A 12,233-nucleotide genomic window follows, 5' to 3' on the forward strand; every position below is an offset into this window, starting at 1 on the left:
CCTCCCCACGCTCCCTTTACCTCCCACGACCCTCGCCCCCCGCCCAGCATGAGTGCCGCACAGCGCATGCAGGCCGCCCACGAGGCCGCGCAAAAGGCCGCCCAACACGAGCAGCAGCAGCCCCACGAGCCGCTCCTCGAGGACCCGTTCCCCGTCGCCGCCCTCGCACCTCCTGTCGCCGCCAACGGCCCGCCCAAGCAGGGCGCCAACGGCACCTCGTCGACGGCCACCAAGCGCAACGTCGACGTCAGCGACGAGAGCGCCTTTCCCTCGCTCGGCGCCCCTCTCGCCGGCTCTGCCCCCAAGTCGCTGTGGGGCGCAGGTGGAGGCGCCGCCCTGCGCGCCAAGCAGGCCCCGACCACCTCGGCCCAGTCGCAGAGCAGTCGCGCGTCGACCCCGGCACCCGGCACGACCGCCGCCGCCGACGCTGCGTCGACCACCTTGTCGCTCCCCGTCGCGTCGATCCACATCTCGGCGCCGTCCGACCACCGTCGCGGCCCGCGCGGCTTCTCGAACGAGCGCCGCGAGGCGCCCACCACGCTCGGCGAGGTCCTCAAGGAGGTCATGCGCCGCCACGACGGCGTCACGATCGACGCCAGCTCGTCAAAGGTGACGGCCACGTTCATCATCAAGGCGCGCGGCGCCCGCGCCGACGAGCGCGCAGAGCGTGCCAAGGCCGAGCTCACGGCCTGGCTCGAGAAGAAGATCGAGGACAAGGTGCTCGTCCCCAAGGACTTGCGCGCCGTCATCATCGGCGCAAGGGTCCGTCCTCTCTTTCTCTTTCTATCTCTTTCCTTCTCGCGCTTCTCGAGGCTGACATCCTCCTGGCTCGTCCGCAGGCCGCACGCTCAAGTCGATCACCGACTCGACCGGGTGCTCGATCCAGATCCCGCGCGACGACGAGCTCGACGCCGACTCGACCCCGGCCGACGACCCCGACTCGGGCCCGCAGATCCCGATCACGCTCTCGGGCGCGTCGACCGCCGTCGCCGCCGCCAAGCAGCAGATCCTCGCCATCGTGCGCGAGCGCACGTCCAAGGCGTCGGTCCGCGTCCCGGACGTGCCCGCCGAGCTGTGGGCCCTCCTCGGCGCGCGCGTCGCCGCCATCCTCGAGCGCGCCGGCGTCGCCGAGGGCGCCGCCGACGACGAGGTGCGCATCGACGTGCCCCGACGGAGCTCGGGCCAGCGCGGCGTCGACGTCGTCAAGGACGGCGGCGACGACGCGCTCCTGTCGTCGTCGTCGAACGCGACCGCGGCGCAGCAGCAGGCCGACAAGGCCGTCACCGTCTCGGGCGACAAGGACGCGGTCAAGCGCGTCATCGAGCTCATCGAGCACGAGGTGGCCGACCTGCGCGCGACGGCCCGGGTCGTCTCGTTCCAGCTCCCCAAGCGCCAGCACCGCTTCCTCGCCGCGCCCTCGGTCGCCGACAAGATCCTCGCCGAGACGGGCTGCGCCGTCGAGGTGGCCCCGGCCGACTCGGCGTCCGAGGACGTCGTCGTGCGCGGTCCCGGCCGCGCCACGGCCAAGGCGATGCAACTCGTCATGGACCTCGCCGACGCCGCGCCCGTCGAGCAGCTCGACCTCCTCACGGCGCACCGCGGCGCCCACGACCCGCGCGCGTACGCGGCCCACCTCGCGCGGTACCTCCTCGTCAAGGCGCGCCTGCGGCCCGTCGCCCTCTCGAGCGGCACCTCGATCTTCCTCCCGCGCGCCGACACGATCCCGAACGCGTCCAACGCGTGGCTCGAGATCGTCGGCGACGGCGCAGAGGGCGGCTCGGGCCTCGAGGGCGTCGCCCAGGCGCGCGCGGCCGTCATCGCCGAGGTGCGCCGCCTGCCGCCGTCGGCGTTCGACGTCGTCGAGGTCGACCCGCTCGTGCACCGCCACCTCGTCGGCGGCAAGAAGGGCGCGCGCGTCAAGCAGCTCGAGAAGGAGCACTCGGTCGACGTTGTCTTCCCGCCCGCCGATGCCGACCGCAACGACGTCCTCGTCGTGTTCGTCGGCGACGACCCGGCCGGGCCCGAGGCGCGCTCGGCGCTCGACGCCGTCAAGGGCGCGATCGAGGCCCTCGCGGCCGAGTACGCCGACCTGACGACCGAGACGATCCAGGTCCCCAACGCGCTCCACGGCGCCGTCATCGGCCAGGGCGGCACGACGCTCAACGCCGTCATTGGCGAGGACAAGCTCGTGCACGTCCAGTTTGCGCCCGCGAGCGGCGCCGAGGACGACGTTGTCGTGCGTGGGCCAAAGGACGAGGTGGCGCGCGTCAAGGGCGAGCTGCTGCGCATCGCCGAGGAGGCCAAGAACGAGGAGATCGTCAACTCGCACGTGCGTCTCTCTTTCTCTCTCTCTCTCCCTCTCTCGGACCAGCAACTGACTCTTCTCGCTCCCTGCAGGTCATCGAGTTCGAGATCCCGACCGAGCACGTGCGCCACATCGTCGGCAAGTCGGGCGCCGGCGTCAACAAGCTGCGCGAGGACCTCGGCGTGCGCGTCGACTTTGGCGGCGAGCAGGGTGCGGCGGCGGCGGCGGCCAAGAAGGGCCCGACGAGCAAGGTGACGGTCAAGGGCCGCAAGGAGAACGCCGAGGAGGCGCAGCGCCGCATCCAGTCGCTCGCGACCCGCATGGCCGACGAGGTGACGGTCACGATCCCGCTCGCCGCTTCGGTCGAGCGCGGCTCGCTCATCGGCAAGCAGGGCGCGTTCCTCAAGCGCCTCGAGGACCGGTACGACGTGCGCATCAACTTCCCGCGCGGCAAGGCCGACGACAAGTCGTCGCCGCAGGAGATCTCGATCCGCGGGCCGACCAAGGGCGCAAAGGCGGCCCAGGGCGAGCTCGTCGCCCTGATCGAGTACGAGAAGGAGCACGGCAACGTCGCGAGCTTCTCGGTCGCCGTCAAGGCGCTCCCGCGCATCCTCGGCCGCGGCGGGTCCCAGGTCAACCAGATCAAGGACGACACGGGCGTCGCCTCGCTCGACGTCGACCAGGAGAGCTCGGACTCGACGACGGCCACCATCACGCTCCGCGGCACCAAGTCGAGCATCAAGAAGGCGCGCGAGGCCGTCGAGAAGATTGCCCAGGAGGTCCAGGACGAGCTCCGCCTCGAGCTCGACATCCCGCGCGAGTTCCACACGACCCTCATCGGCTCGGGCGGCTCGAGCATCCGCGACTTGATCGCGCGGTGCGGCGGCCCGACCGACGCTCGCGCGTCGGGCAACACGGTCCGATTCCCGCGCCAGGGCGACGGCAAGGACAAGGTGATGATCACGGCGCCGTCGACCGTCGCCGACAAGATCCGCGCCGCGCTCGAGCACGAGGTCGAGCTCCTCCAGTCGCGCGTCGTGTGGGGCGTCGTCGTGCCGCACCAGGCGCACGCCGCCGTCATCGGCAAGGGCGCCCAGGCGCTCCAGGACCTGCAGCGCAAGCACGGCGTCAAGGTCGTCATGCCCGGCTGGAACGACTATGCCTCGGCGGGCGAGCCCGAGAACCAGGCCGACGTCGCCGACGCCGACGCGCGCGACCTCGTCAAGGTCGTCGGCCCCAAGGACGCTGCCCTCGCCGCCGCGACCGACCTCCAAGCCGTCAAGCCTCGTGGCGGCGCCGGCGGCTCGGGCTCGGGCGCGAGCACGCCCGGCGGCGCGGCCCACTCGGTCGAGGTCGCCATCCCGAAGAAGCTGCACGCGCAGGTCGCGCAGGGCGGCCGCTTTTTCCGGTCGCTGCCGTCGGGCACGCGCGTGTCGCACCGCGGCATCAAGCCGCCCTCGTCGGCGCTCAAGAGCAAGAAGCCGCCTGCGCCCTCCTCGTCGGCCCGGGCCTCGTCGTCGTCCAACGGCGCGGCCCGCATCGACGACGACGGCGCCGACGCGTCGAACGGCGCGACCGACGGCGCCGAGGCGCTCGAGTTCCAGCTCGTGTCGCTGCACGCCGACGACAACGGCGACTCGACCGAGGCCGACGACGACTCGATCCCGTGGGTCGTCGAGTCGCGCACGCAGGAGGACGCCGAGTCGGTCGCCGACGAGATCCGCCGCAACCTCGCCAAGGCGCAGGACGCGTCGCACGTCGGGTTCGTCACGGTCCCGCGAGGCCTCATGCCGCGCATCGTCGGCCGCGGCGGTTCCGGGCTCGACCGCCTGCGCGCGACGGGCGTCGACGTCGAGGTTGTCGGCAAGCGCGACGCCAACCAGCTCACGCTCACGGGCTCGCCCGTCAACATCGACTCGGCGTACGCCATCATCCAGGAGCTCAACGCGCCTCGCCCGCCTCGCCGTGACCGTCGCGAGTACGATGACGACTACTAGTCCAGCCTCCTCCTCCCCCCTCTCGCACCCTCTTTTCGCTTTCTCGCCCTTGTTCTTGCGCCCCGCCGCCTCCCCAAGTTTTTTCTCTCCTCCCTCTCTCGCGCATCTCCCCTCATCAGCAGTCATCGGCAGCAGTCCCTCCTCTTCTTGAGTAGAGCCAGTCCAAAAAGGAATCGGCAGCAGCGTTCCCTCTCCTCGTCGTCGCTGTCGCTCGAGAGGCTGCAGACCGCTCGCCCTCGGAACTCTCGGCAACTCGGGAGAGGAGAAGAGCTTCGTCGGAGAGAGACGAGCTCTACCGCACATTCAGGCGACGCGGCGGAAAGCTACGACAGAGAGAGGAGGAGGAAGGAGAAGGGGGCCCGGCCCGTGCGAGGAGCGCGACGACACCGCCGTCGGAGAGCTCTGGGATGGCGAGGTTACGAGCGCTTCGGGGTCCTTGTCTAACGGAAAGCAACAGAGTGAGACGTGAGACGCACAGCGAGGCGCGAGAGACTTTGAACGAAGATGAGGCGGGCGGGGAGACGAGCGAGCGGCGCCACGGCGCGCCAAGAGCAGGCGCGAAGCCCTAGGAGGCCAAAACAAGGGCACTGAGTACAGCGAGCGCATCGGACTAGCCTCACGTGCCGAGGGCGAGGCGAGAGACGAGTGGGAAACCGCGAGAGGCGATGAGACTTTGAACGCGAGAGCCGACTCTCGACAACTTGCCGGCAGAGTCGCACGGAGACCTGGTGAGGGAACGACGAGTAAGGTTGCACTAAGCCAAGCTACGCAAGATGGACAAGAGGGGGAGGTGTACAACAAGAAGACGCCGGGGCAGGCAAGAGGAGGGGACGAAGACGAGGGGAAGAAGGACAAGAACGACGACGATGGACAGAGAAGGCGTGCGACTAGAAGACGCGGCGGCGCGGGACGGAGCGAGGTGCGGCGAGCGCGTTGCGGCGGTAGCGACGGCCCGGGTCGATCAGGTTTGGGTTGCCGCCGTCGCAGAGCTGCGAGACGGGCGGTCGAGGGAGGGTCAGTCGTTGGCTCGTGACGACGACGACGACGACGACGACGACGAGGGAGAGAGGAAGAGAGAGAGGAGGGACGCACGGCGAGGTTGTCGGCGGTTCCGCCGTTGAAAAGGCAAAGCCGGCGCCAAGCGCCGCCGCCACCTCCTCGCGCACGCTCGCCTTGAACGAGTCGTAGTCGGCCCTCGACAGGTGGCCCGTGCGGTAGAGCTGGTCGTTGTACGCCTCGAGGATCTGGATGAACTGGTTGGCGCGGAAAGAGCGCAAGTGCTGCACCTCGTCGCGCATGTACTCGCGCTCGAGACGGGCGTGGAGCGCCTCCAGAGTCGACAGCTCGTCGCGGTCCGCCTCGACACAGCTCGCGCTGCACCGCAGCGTGCGGATCTTGCTCGAGATGGCGCTGATGTCCTGCTTCGAGTAGCGCATGTCGCCGAGGACGCAGCTCCAGGCGGTCTTGAACCTCGCGCGAACGCCCGGCTCGCGGCGGTGGAGGGCGTCGAGGCCGTGAGCGATGAGGCGAGAAGCGTCTTCCTTGAGGACGTCAAACGCGCGCCAAACTTGCGCCGACGACGACGAGGTGGAAGGCGAGCTGGTCGAGAGACGGCGCTTCTTTGAGGCGGGTTCGACTGCGGGGGAGGAGCGCTCGTCAGCTCGATCGAGAGTCTGCATGCACCCACTCCTCGGGTACGCTGAGGGAGAGGGAGGAGAGCGCACCAGTTGCGGAGGAGGGCATCGAGCTGGACGCGACGGAGCGAGCAGGTCGGCGCACACGAGCGGCGAGGATGAGAAGCGGAGGCAAGCCGCGAGCGGGGGCCAGCATGTTGGCTTTCTGCCTCGCTTCGCCAGCTCGTCCGCTCGAATTCGCGAAGACCGAGGTGCAGCTGCTGAGCGGCGCGTCCGAGTCGCGTCGAGTCGTGCGCGCCCACCTGGATGGCGCCAGCTCGACGACCGGCAGAGCAGCGTCTGCCTGGATGATGGACATGCGTCGCGCGGCCGACGAGCTAGGCGAGAGCGAGCAGGCGACACGCCGAGAGCGCCGAGGAAGTGGGAGGGGAAGGCGAGAGCCGACCTCGTCTCGACCCGGTTACAAGCGGCGGCGACAGCTGAATTGGCGCGTGTGCCGGCCCAGGAGCAGATCTGGGCCGGCTCAGACCCAAGCGCTTGAGGACGAAAGGTGGAACGAGCCGAGAAACGCGCGGCTCCGAGTCGCGGCGAGTTGCGAGCCTCGAGCTTGCGCACCTCGACCTCTACGGTCCCTTGTCTCCTTGCGCACCTCGACTGGGACCGCAGACGTCCTCTCTCGCGTCGCCGCTTTGCCCGCAGCTCGGGGCGACCTCCTCAACAGCACCTCGCCCTCGCCTCCTCGCCTCGACCCGCCCTTGCTCTCGCCTCGCCTGCGCATCGGTCGCACCTTGCTCGTAGCTCGGTCGCACTCCGCGCGCGATCCTGGCCGGCCTCGCCGACCCGACTTGCCTCGCTCGCGCGGCCGCGGCCGCCTCTTCACCTCACTCGCCCGACATTCATCCACGCCGGTGCGCCCTCTTTTCCCTTCATCGGCGGCATGGAGGCCTGTAGTGGGCGTGTGTGCGGCTCTCGAGGGCTCTCGAGGCGAGGTGGGGCCAGGCGAGCGGGGAGAGCGGGCGAGGGCGATGAGGACGCCGAGGGTCGTTACAAGCTGGGCGCGGCACGAGGGGCTATGGGACCCCGGCAGAGCTGTCATGGGTGGATGGAAAATGCTTCTGTGCGGCGGCAGCAGCCGAAGAGGGGCGGTTGGCGCGGTCGTCTCAGGCGAGAGGACTTGGTCGTGCGCGCTCGTCTCGCCTGGCGCCCTCCCCTCCTTCCTCCTTCCTCTCGCCCTCTCACCCTCTCGCTCTCAGCGCTCGGTGCACGTCTATTCGAAGGAGTCGACGGGCTGCGGTGCGCCGAGGTGCGTCCTCATTCTCTCTCTCTTCCTTGCCATCGTCGTCGTCGTCGTCCCTCGCGCACGGCTGGGCGTACACCGCTCACTCCTCGTCTCGCAGATGCGCACGCTCGGGACTCGTGGAGGTGCGTCCTGATCCTCCTTGTTCTTGAGGGGCATCTGCGAGCCGCACACTGACTTCCCCTTCCCCTCCACAGTCCCCTGCCGACCGCTCATCCCCCTCGACTCGGCGTCGCACGGCCCTCAAGTGCGTCCCTCCTGTCCTCTCTCCTCGTCGGGCAGCACCTCGCTTACTGACATTCTAGTCGCCCGTCCCGCCAAGCAGCGTCCACAGGCTCTCGGTGCGTCGCCCTCTCTCCTCACCGGCCTCGTCCTCGCGACCTCGGCGGACGACCAAGGCCCCGCTCTCTTTTTTGCGCCTTTTCGGCGACAAGAACTGACTCTCTCTCTCCCTCCTTCACGCTTTTCCGTGACTGTCTCTCGCAGCTGTCGCCCCGGACGCGAAGGTGCGTCCTCGTCGGCCGGCCCTCTTCTCTCTCGCTCTCTCTCTCGTGCGAGGTCTGCGCTCGCGCCGATACATTCTCTCGTGGCCGTACCCTGCAATCATGTGACCTTTAGCTCTCTGGCGAGCGAGGAGAGAGAGGACGAGGCAAGAGGAAGAAGACGCGAGGCGACAGCGAGACGAGAGCGAAGGGAAAGCAAGGCCAGAGCGAGGCGAGAGCGATGTGTCGCCGAGGAGGAAGCAGTCTGTCGCCCAAGGAGAGCTGGCAGAACGAGACGAGGCGCTCGAAGAGAGGCGGCGAGGCGCGCGAGGCGTCGTGCCAAGTACCGTCCCCTCGCGCGCCATTCCCCACTCGCTCTCTCTCTCTCGCTCCTCCTCCTTCGACCCAGCCGCTCGCGCAGTCGCCACGCCAGGGACACCGCTCGTCGCATTCCACTCGCTTGAACGCCTTCGCACGGCTACTCGAGCATGTGGCGCAGCCCGGCGTTCACCACGGCCCTGCGCACCTCCCTCCCGCGATACGCCGTGTCCGACTCTCGCCGCAGCGACTCGGCAATCAGCTCCCCTAGCAACTCGCGCGCCTCCTCGCACCGAGCCCTCCTGTCCGCCGCGGTCGTGCCCGACACCCAGATCCGGTCGACCGCCTCGCGAATCGGCTCCTCCCACGCGGCGTCCGCAACGTCGCCGTCGGCCCGCATCGCCTCGAGGGGCGCGATCGTCAAGGACCCGAGCAGTCGATCGATATCGTCGGTGGCGCGGCCGGGCTCGAGGTAGCGAGGGTCGCTAAAGTCGAGCGTCTTGAGCTCCTTGCGCACCGCCTCGTACTGGCTCCTCGACGACGCTGTGGGCGAGGACGGCGAGGGCGGGTTAGCTCGTCGTGTGGCTCAGAGCGCGACGAGAAATCGGAGCGCACGAGCTTGCTCCTCGCGGCGCGCGCTCGAGCCGGCCGCCTGCTCCTCGACCTGCTTGGACGACGACGCTTCGCCTGGCTGGCGGTCGTCCTGCACCTGCACGGCTCGCGGCGGCGGCGGCGCAGCTGGTGCTCGTTTCGCCGGCTTCGACGAGGCGCGCGCGGTTTGCCGGCTCAGCTGGGCCATCGCGTCAAGGTCGACGGCCTGGTACCGCCTCTTGCTGTGCGGGTCTTGGTGGTGCGCGAGCCCGATGGACGGGAAGCGAGAAGAAGAAGAGGAGGAGGAGGAGGAAGAGGTGGCGCCGCTGGACGAGGAGCTGGCGGCGAGCGTCGACTGCACGAGCTGCGCGAGGGCAGGCGTTAGCGCCGCGTCGGATCTGGGACGAGCTCGAACTTGCGACGCACCTCCCAACGCTGCTTGAAGCTTGGGGCGGGCATGAACGGCGGGCAAGGAGGCGGCTCTGCTTCAAGCGCGAGAGGCTCCTCGGAGTTGCCGGCGAGGAGCGGACGAACTCGTTGCTTCTCGTCCCCGAGCCCCTGTCCGCCGTCCGTCGGCGACCGCTAGCCGACGCAGCTCAGCTTCGGCTTCTCCCGCTCCTTCGCTGCGTCCTGGAGCTCCTGCTTCGCGTGTGCCCAAGCTACAGTACACGGTGCCGCGCACGACCCTGCGCGACCTTCTCAAATGGCGCAGCTCGCCGACCAGGTGCGTCTCCTTCGCCTCTTCCTCAGCCTCTTTGTCCCGCACTGACTCTTCCGCCTCTGCAGCACGGTCTTCTCTCCATGGAGGAGACCCAGAACGTGTACGCCCTCGGCCAGCTTCCCGGCGTGCGCGACCAGCTCGTCGCTCTGCGAGACCAACTGCGCATCAACCCGCACGACGCCGGCGCCGTCGGCCAGCTGCACCGCTTCATCATTGGCGCCGTCCAAGAGTTCCAGCACCTCGACAACGCCGACTACGACGCCCTCGGTCCGACACGCGTTCCTCCAGTGCACGACCTCAAGGCGTTCGACGAGATTTTGCGCGCCGCGCTCGCCCAACCCGACGGCACGCCGCTCCGCATCATCGTCGAGATCCTCGAGTGTCTGCCCTACGACCACCCGAAGAACTTTCACCCGCTGCGGCGAGACGTTCCCGGCGACCCTGAGCCGCAAGGCACTCGCCTCGTCGTGCTCGCCGTCGAGGCCGTTCTCGGCGCCATCGCTCCCGACCTCAAGTACTGGGTGCACGTGCGTCCCGTCTCGCCCTCTCTGCCGCGACCGTTCCGGATCCTGACGCTCTCGCGGACCCATGCTCGCGCGTAGGACCCGTTCGCGCAATGTCGAGCTCCTCCTCTTCAAGCGGCGGTCGAGCGCGGCGCTCTTGGCTCGACCAGGGTCCCGGCGGCGTGGATCGAGACGGCGCAGCTTCTCTCAGAGAGTGGGTCGCCTCCTCTCGAGGCCCGGGCGCCCTCACTTCGCGCTCGAGCCGACGCCGACCCCTCTTTTCCTTGAGCCACAGTCTTCTTCGACCTCATCCAGCACCTCAACATCGAGGTCACGCACATCATGGCCAACGGCGACGTCGCCCGTCGTCTCGCCGACATGCCCAACCTGAACGGCGCGCTCGACCTCTTCTCGGAGACGCTCCGGTCCGCCTTCTTCGGCCTCGAGGCGTACCAGCTGTACCACCCGTCGGTCCTCGCCAACTCGGCTTACGTCGAGCTCCGCACCGCCCTCCTGTACCGCCGCTGCATCATCCTCGCCTGGATCGCCGACAAGCCCGACCGACTGCGCGACATCTACGACGCGCTCGCGGCCTTGCTCCAGCTCGAGGTCGACACGTTCGACGTCATCGCCGGCGTCGCTCGCTACGACGCGACCACCGACCCGGACCTGCACGACACGTTCTTCGCGGTCTCGTGCTTCGTCAAGGGGTTCGTGCGCCTGTTCGGCACGGGCAAGTTTGGCCGTCGGCCGCAGCTTGACGGTGCGCGCTCTCTCTCTCTCTCTCTCTCGTCTCGACGAGTCTCTCTGACCCTGTCTACCTGGCGCGCGACAGAGACGAACTCGGGTACGATCGCCTGCTCCGGCTACGTCGCTCGCCGCCGCGCATGGGCCAAAAAGTGTGCGTCGCCTCTGTTCCTCGCCCTCTCGAGCCGCACGAACCTGATGTATCACGCAGACGACCGCAAGGACGAGCCCGATCTCTCGGTCGAAGCCTGGCTCACGCTCTTCGAGAAGGAGGACCCGAGCACGCTCCGAGCGCTCCTCGTCGACAGCGGTGCGCCCTCCTCTCCCTCTTCTCCTCTCGAGTGCGCGCATCACTGACGAACCTTTCGATGCAGGGTTTGGAGAGGCCGAGTCCCTCGCGCCCGAGGAGATCTTGCCGTTCTTCCGCACGGTCAAGGAGGAGCTCGTTGCCAAAGTCGGCGCTCTTGACGATCCGCCTTTCGGGTCGGCAGCTCCGTCGACCACCGAGCCCCATATCAACTCGAACGAGCGGGCAAGCCGCCCTCACAAGGACCGTCGCTCGCGAGCACGACCGTCGACTGACTGGCCCTCGTTTCCTCCCTGCCACCAGCCTCGCGCTCAGCCAAGTCAAGCGCGCAAGATCCACAACCGTCAACGCAAGGCGTGGGAGCTTTCGGGTCGCCAAGGAGAGCCAGGAGACTGGCACATGGTGCGCTCGAGCTCGCTCTCGCCGCCTTCTTTTACTCGCCCGCCTGACGGTTCACGTGTCGTTGCAGACGGGGCTCGAGCGCTCAGGTCGTCAAGGAGCGCCTTGCTACCGCCTGCTCAACCTCGCGACCGTTTCGGGCCCGTCCGGGACGGCCGGCTCTCAGGCGATCGGGCTCGTGAGCGAGTTCTCTCCTCCCGTACGTCTCAAAATCCCTGTGTCCGGCTCGTGCGAGCGGGTACCGATCCTCCTCGCCCCTTTGCGCAGGCGTTCGCCGTTCCTGCATCCGGCAAGAGCACCCCGGTCGCCCTCAACATCGAGAACCTCGACCTGTACGCCGCCGGAGGTCTGATCGGCAATCTGACGCAGCTCGTGACGGCGGGCTCTCTGGGCCGTGCGAGGGCGCGCATCGCGCATTTGTATAGTTGAACAGACTTTGCAACATGCGCCTGTCTCCCCTCTCGAAAGGCTGCGGCCGCCCTCCTGCTGCTCTCGCTCCATCTCCTCCTCGTTCCCCTCCCAACGTCGCCTCCTCGCGTCGCCGGCACGGACCTGCACCGGATCTCTCGCACACGTCTCGCCAACGAGGAACGCTCCGTCGGTCGGGACGATGAGCGCTCGTAGTATTTCTGCGACGGCGCGGAGAAGGGCTTGACGTGAGTTTCGAGACGTGCGAGAGGCCGCGAGGGAAGAGAGAGGTCGCGAAGGCAGAGAAAAAGAAAGAGAGACGTACCAGAGGGAGAGCTACAAAGAGGATGTGCTGCGCTACGGGAGGAGAGCGTGTCAGTGCTGTACGAGAGGCGAGAGAGGGCTCGAGCGGTGGCGAGCTCGAGCCGAGGGAAGGAGGAAAGAGGAGAGGGGGACGCACCGAGAGGTAGCTGAGAGTCGCTGCAGAAGGAGGGCAGGGAGGTCAGTCAGGTTGCGCGAGAGAG

The 12,233-nt window shown here is 68.4% G+C and overlaps 3 protein-coding genes across 3 annotated transcripts; 2 read left to right on the forward strand and 1 right to left on the reverse strand.

The window, feature by feature from the left end:
* Nucleotides 1-531: 531 nt before the first annotated feature.
* Nucleotides 532-4,275, forward strand: RHOBADRAFT_1624 (uncharacterized protein; the record flags this gene model as incomplete). Its single annotated transcript, XM_018412303.1, has 4 exons — nucleotides 532-766; nucleotides 840-1,123; nucleotides 1,208-2,329; nucleotides 2,398-4,275. Coding segments are annotated over 4 exons (3,519 nt in total), but the record flags the coding sequence as incomplete, so codon positions are not given.
* Nucleotides 4,276-8,125: 3,850 nt separating this feature from the next.
* RHOBADRAFT_56433 (uncharacterized protein) lies at nucleotides 8,126-9,083 on the reverse strand (the record flags this gene model as incomplete). The annotated part of the gene is made up of 3 exons (XM_018418342.1): nucleotides 8,126-8,576; nucleotides 8,649-8,988; nucleotides 9,051-9,083. 3 exons carry the CDS (start codon nucleotides 9,081-9,083, stop codon nucleotides 8,194-8,196), a joined length of 756 nt encoding a protein of 251 aa, XP_018267872.1. The 3' UTR covers nucleotides 8,126-8,193.
* Nucleotides 9,084-9,327: 244 nt separating this feature from the next.
* RHOBADRAFT_56434 (uncharacterized protein) lies at nucleotides 9,328-11,730 on the forward strand (the record flags this gene model as incomplete). The annotated part of the gene is made up of 10 exons (XM_018418343.1): nucleotides 9,328-9,348; nucleotides 9,411-9,872; nucleotides 9,948-10,062; nucleotides 10,144-10,611; nucleotides 10,684-10,749; nucleotides 10,807-10,905; nucleotides 10,970-11,127; nucleotides 11,206-11,304; nucleotides 11,372-11,500; nucleotides 11,569-11,730. The coding sequence occupies 10 exons, from the start codon at nucleotides 9,328-9,330 to the stop codon at nucleotides 11,728-11,730; spliced, it is 1,779 nt and encodes a 592-aa protein (XP_018267873.1).
* Nucleotides 11,731-12,233: the final 503 nt, after the last annotated feature.

The sequence above is a fragment of the Rhodotorula graminis genome (assembly GCF_001329695.1).
Source record: "Rhodotorula graminis WP1 unplaced genomic scaffold RHOBAscaffold_19, whole genome shotgun sequence".
Taxonomy (NCBI): domain Eukaryota; kingdom Fungi; phylum Basidiomycota; class Microbotryomycetes; order Sporidiobolales; family Sporidiobolaceae; genus Rhodotorula; species Rhodotorula graminis.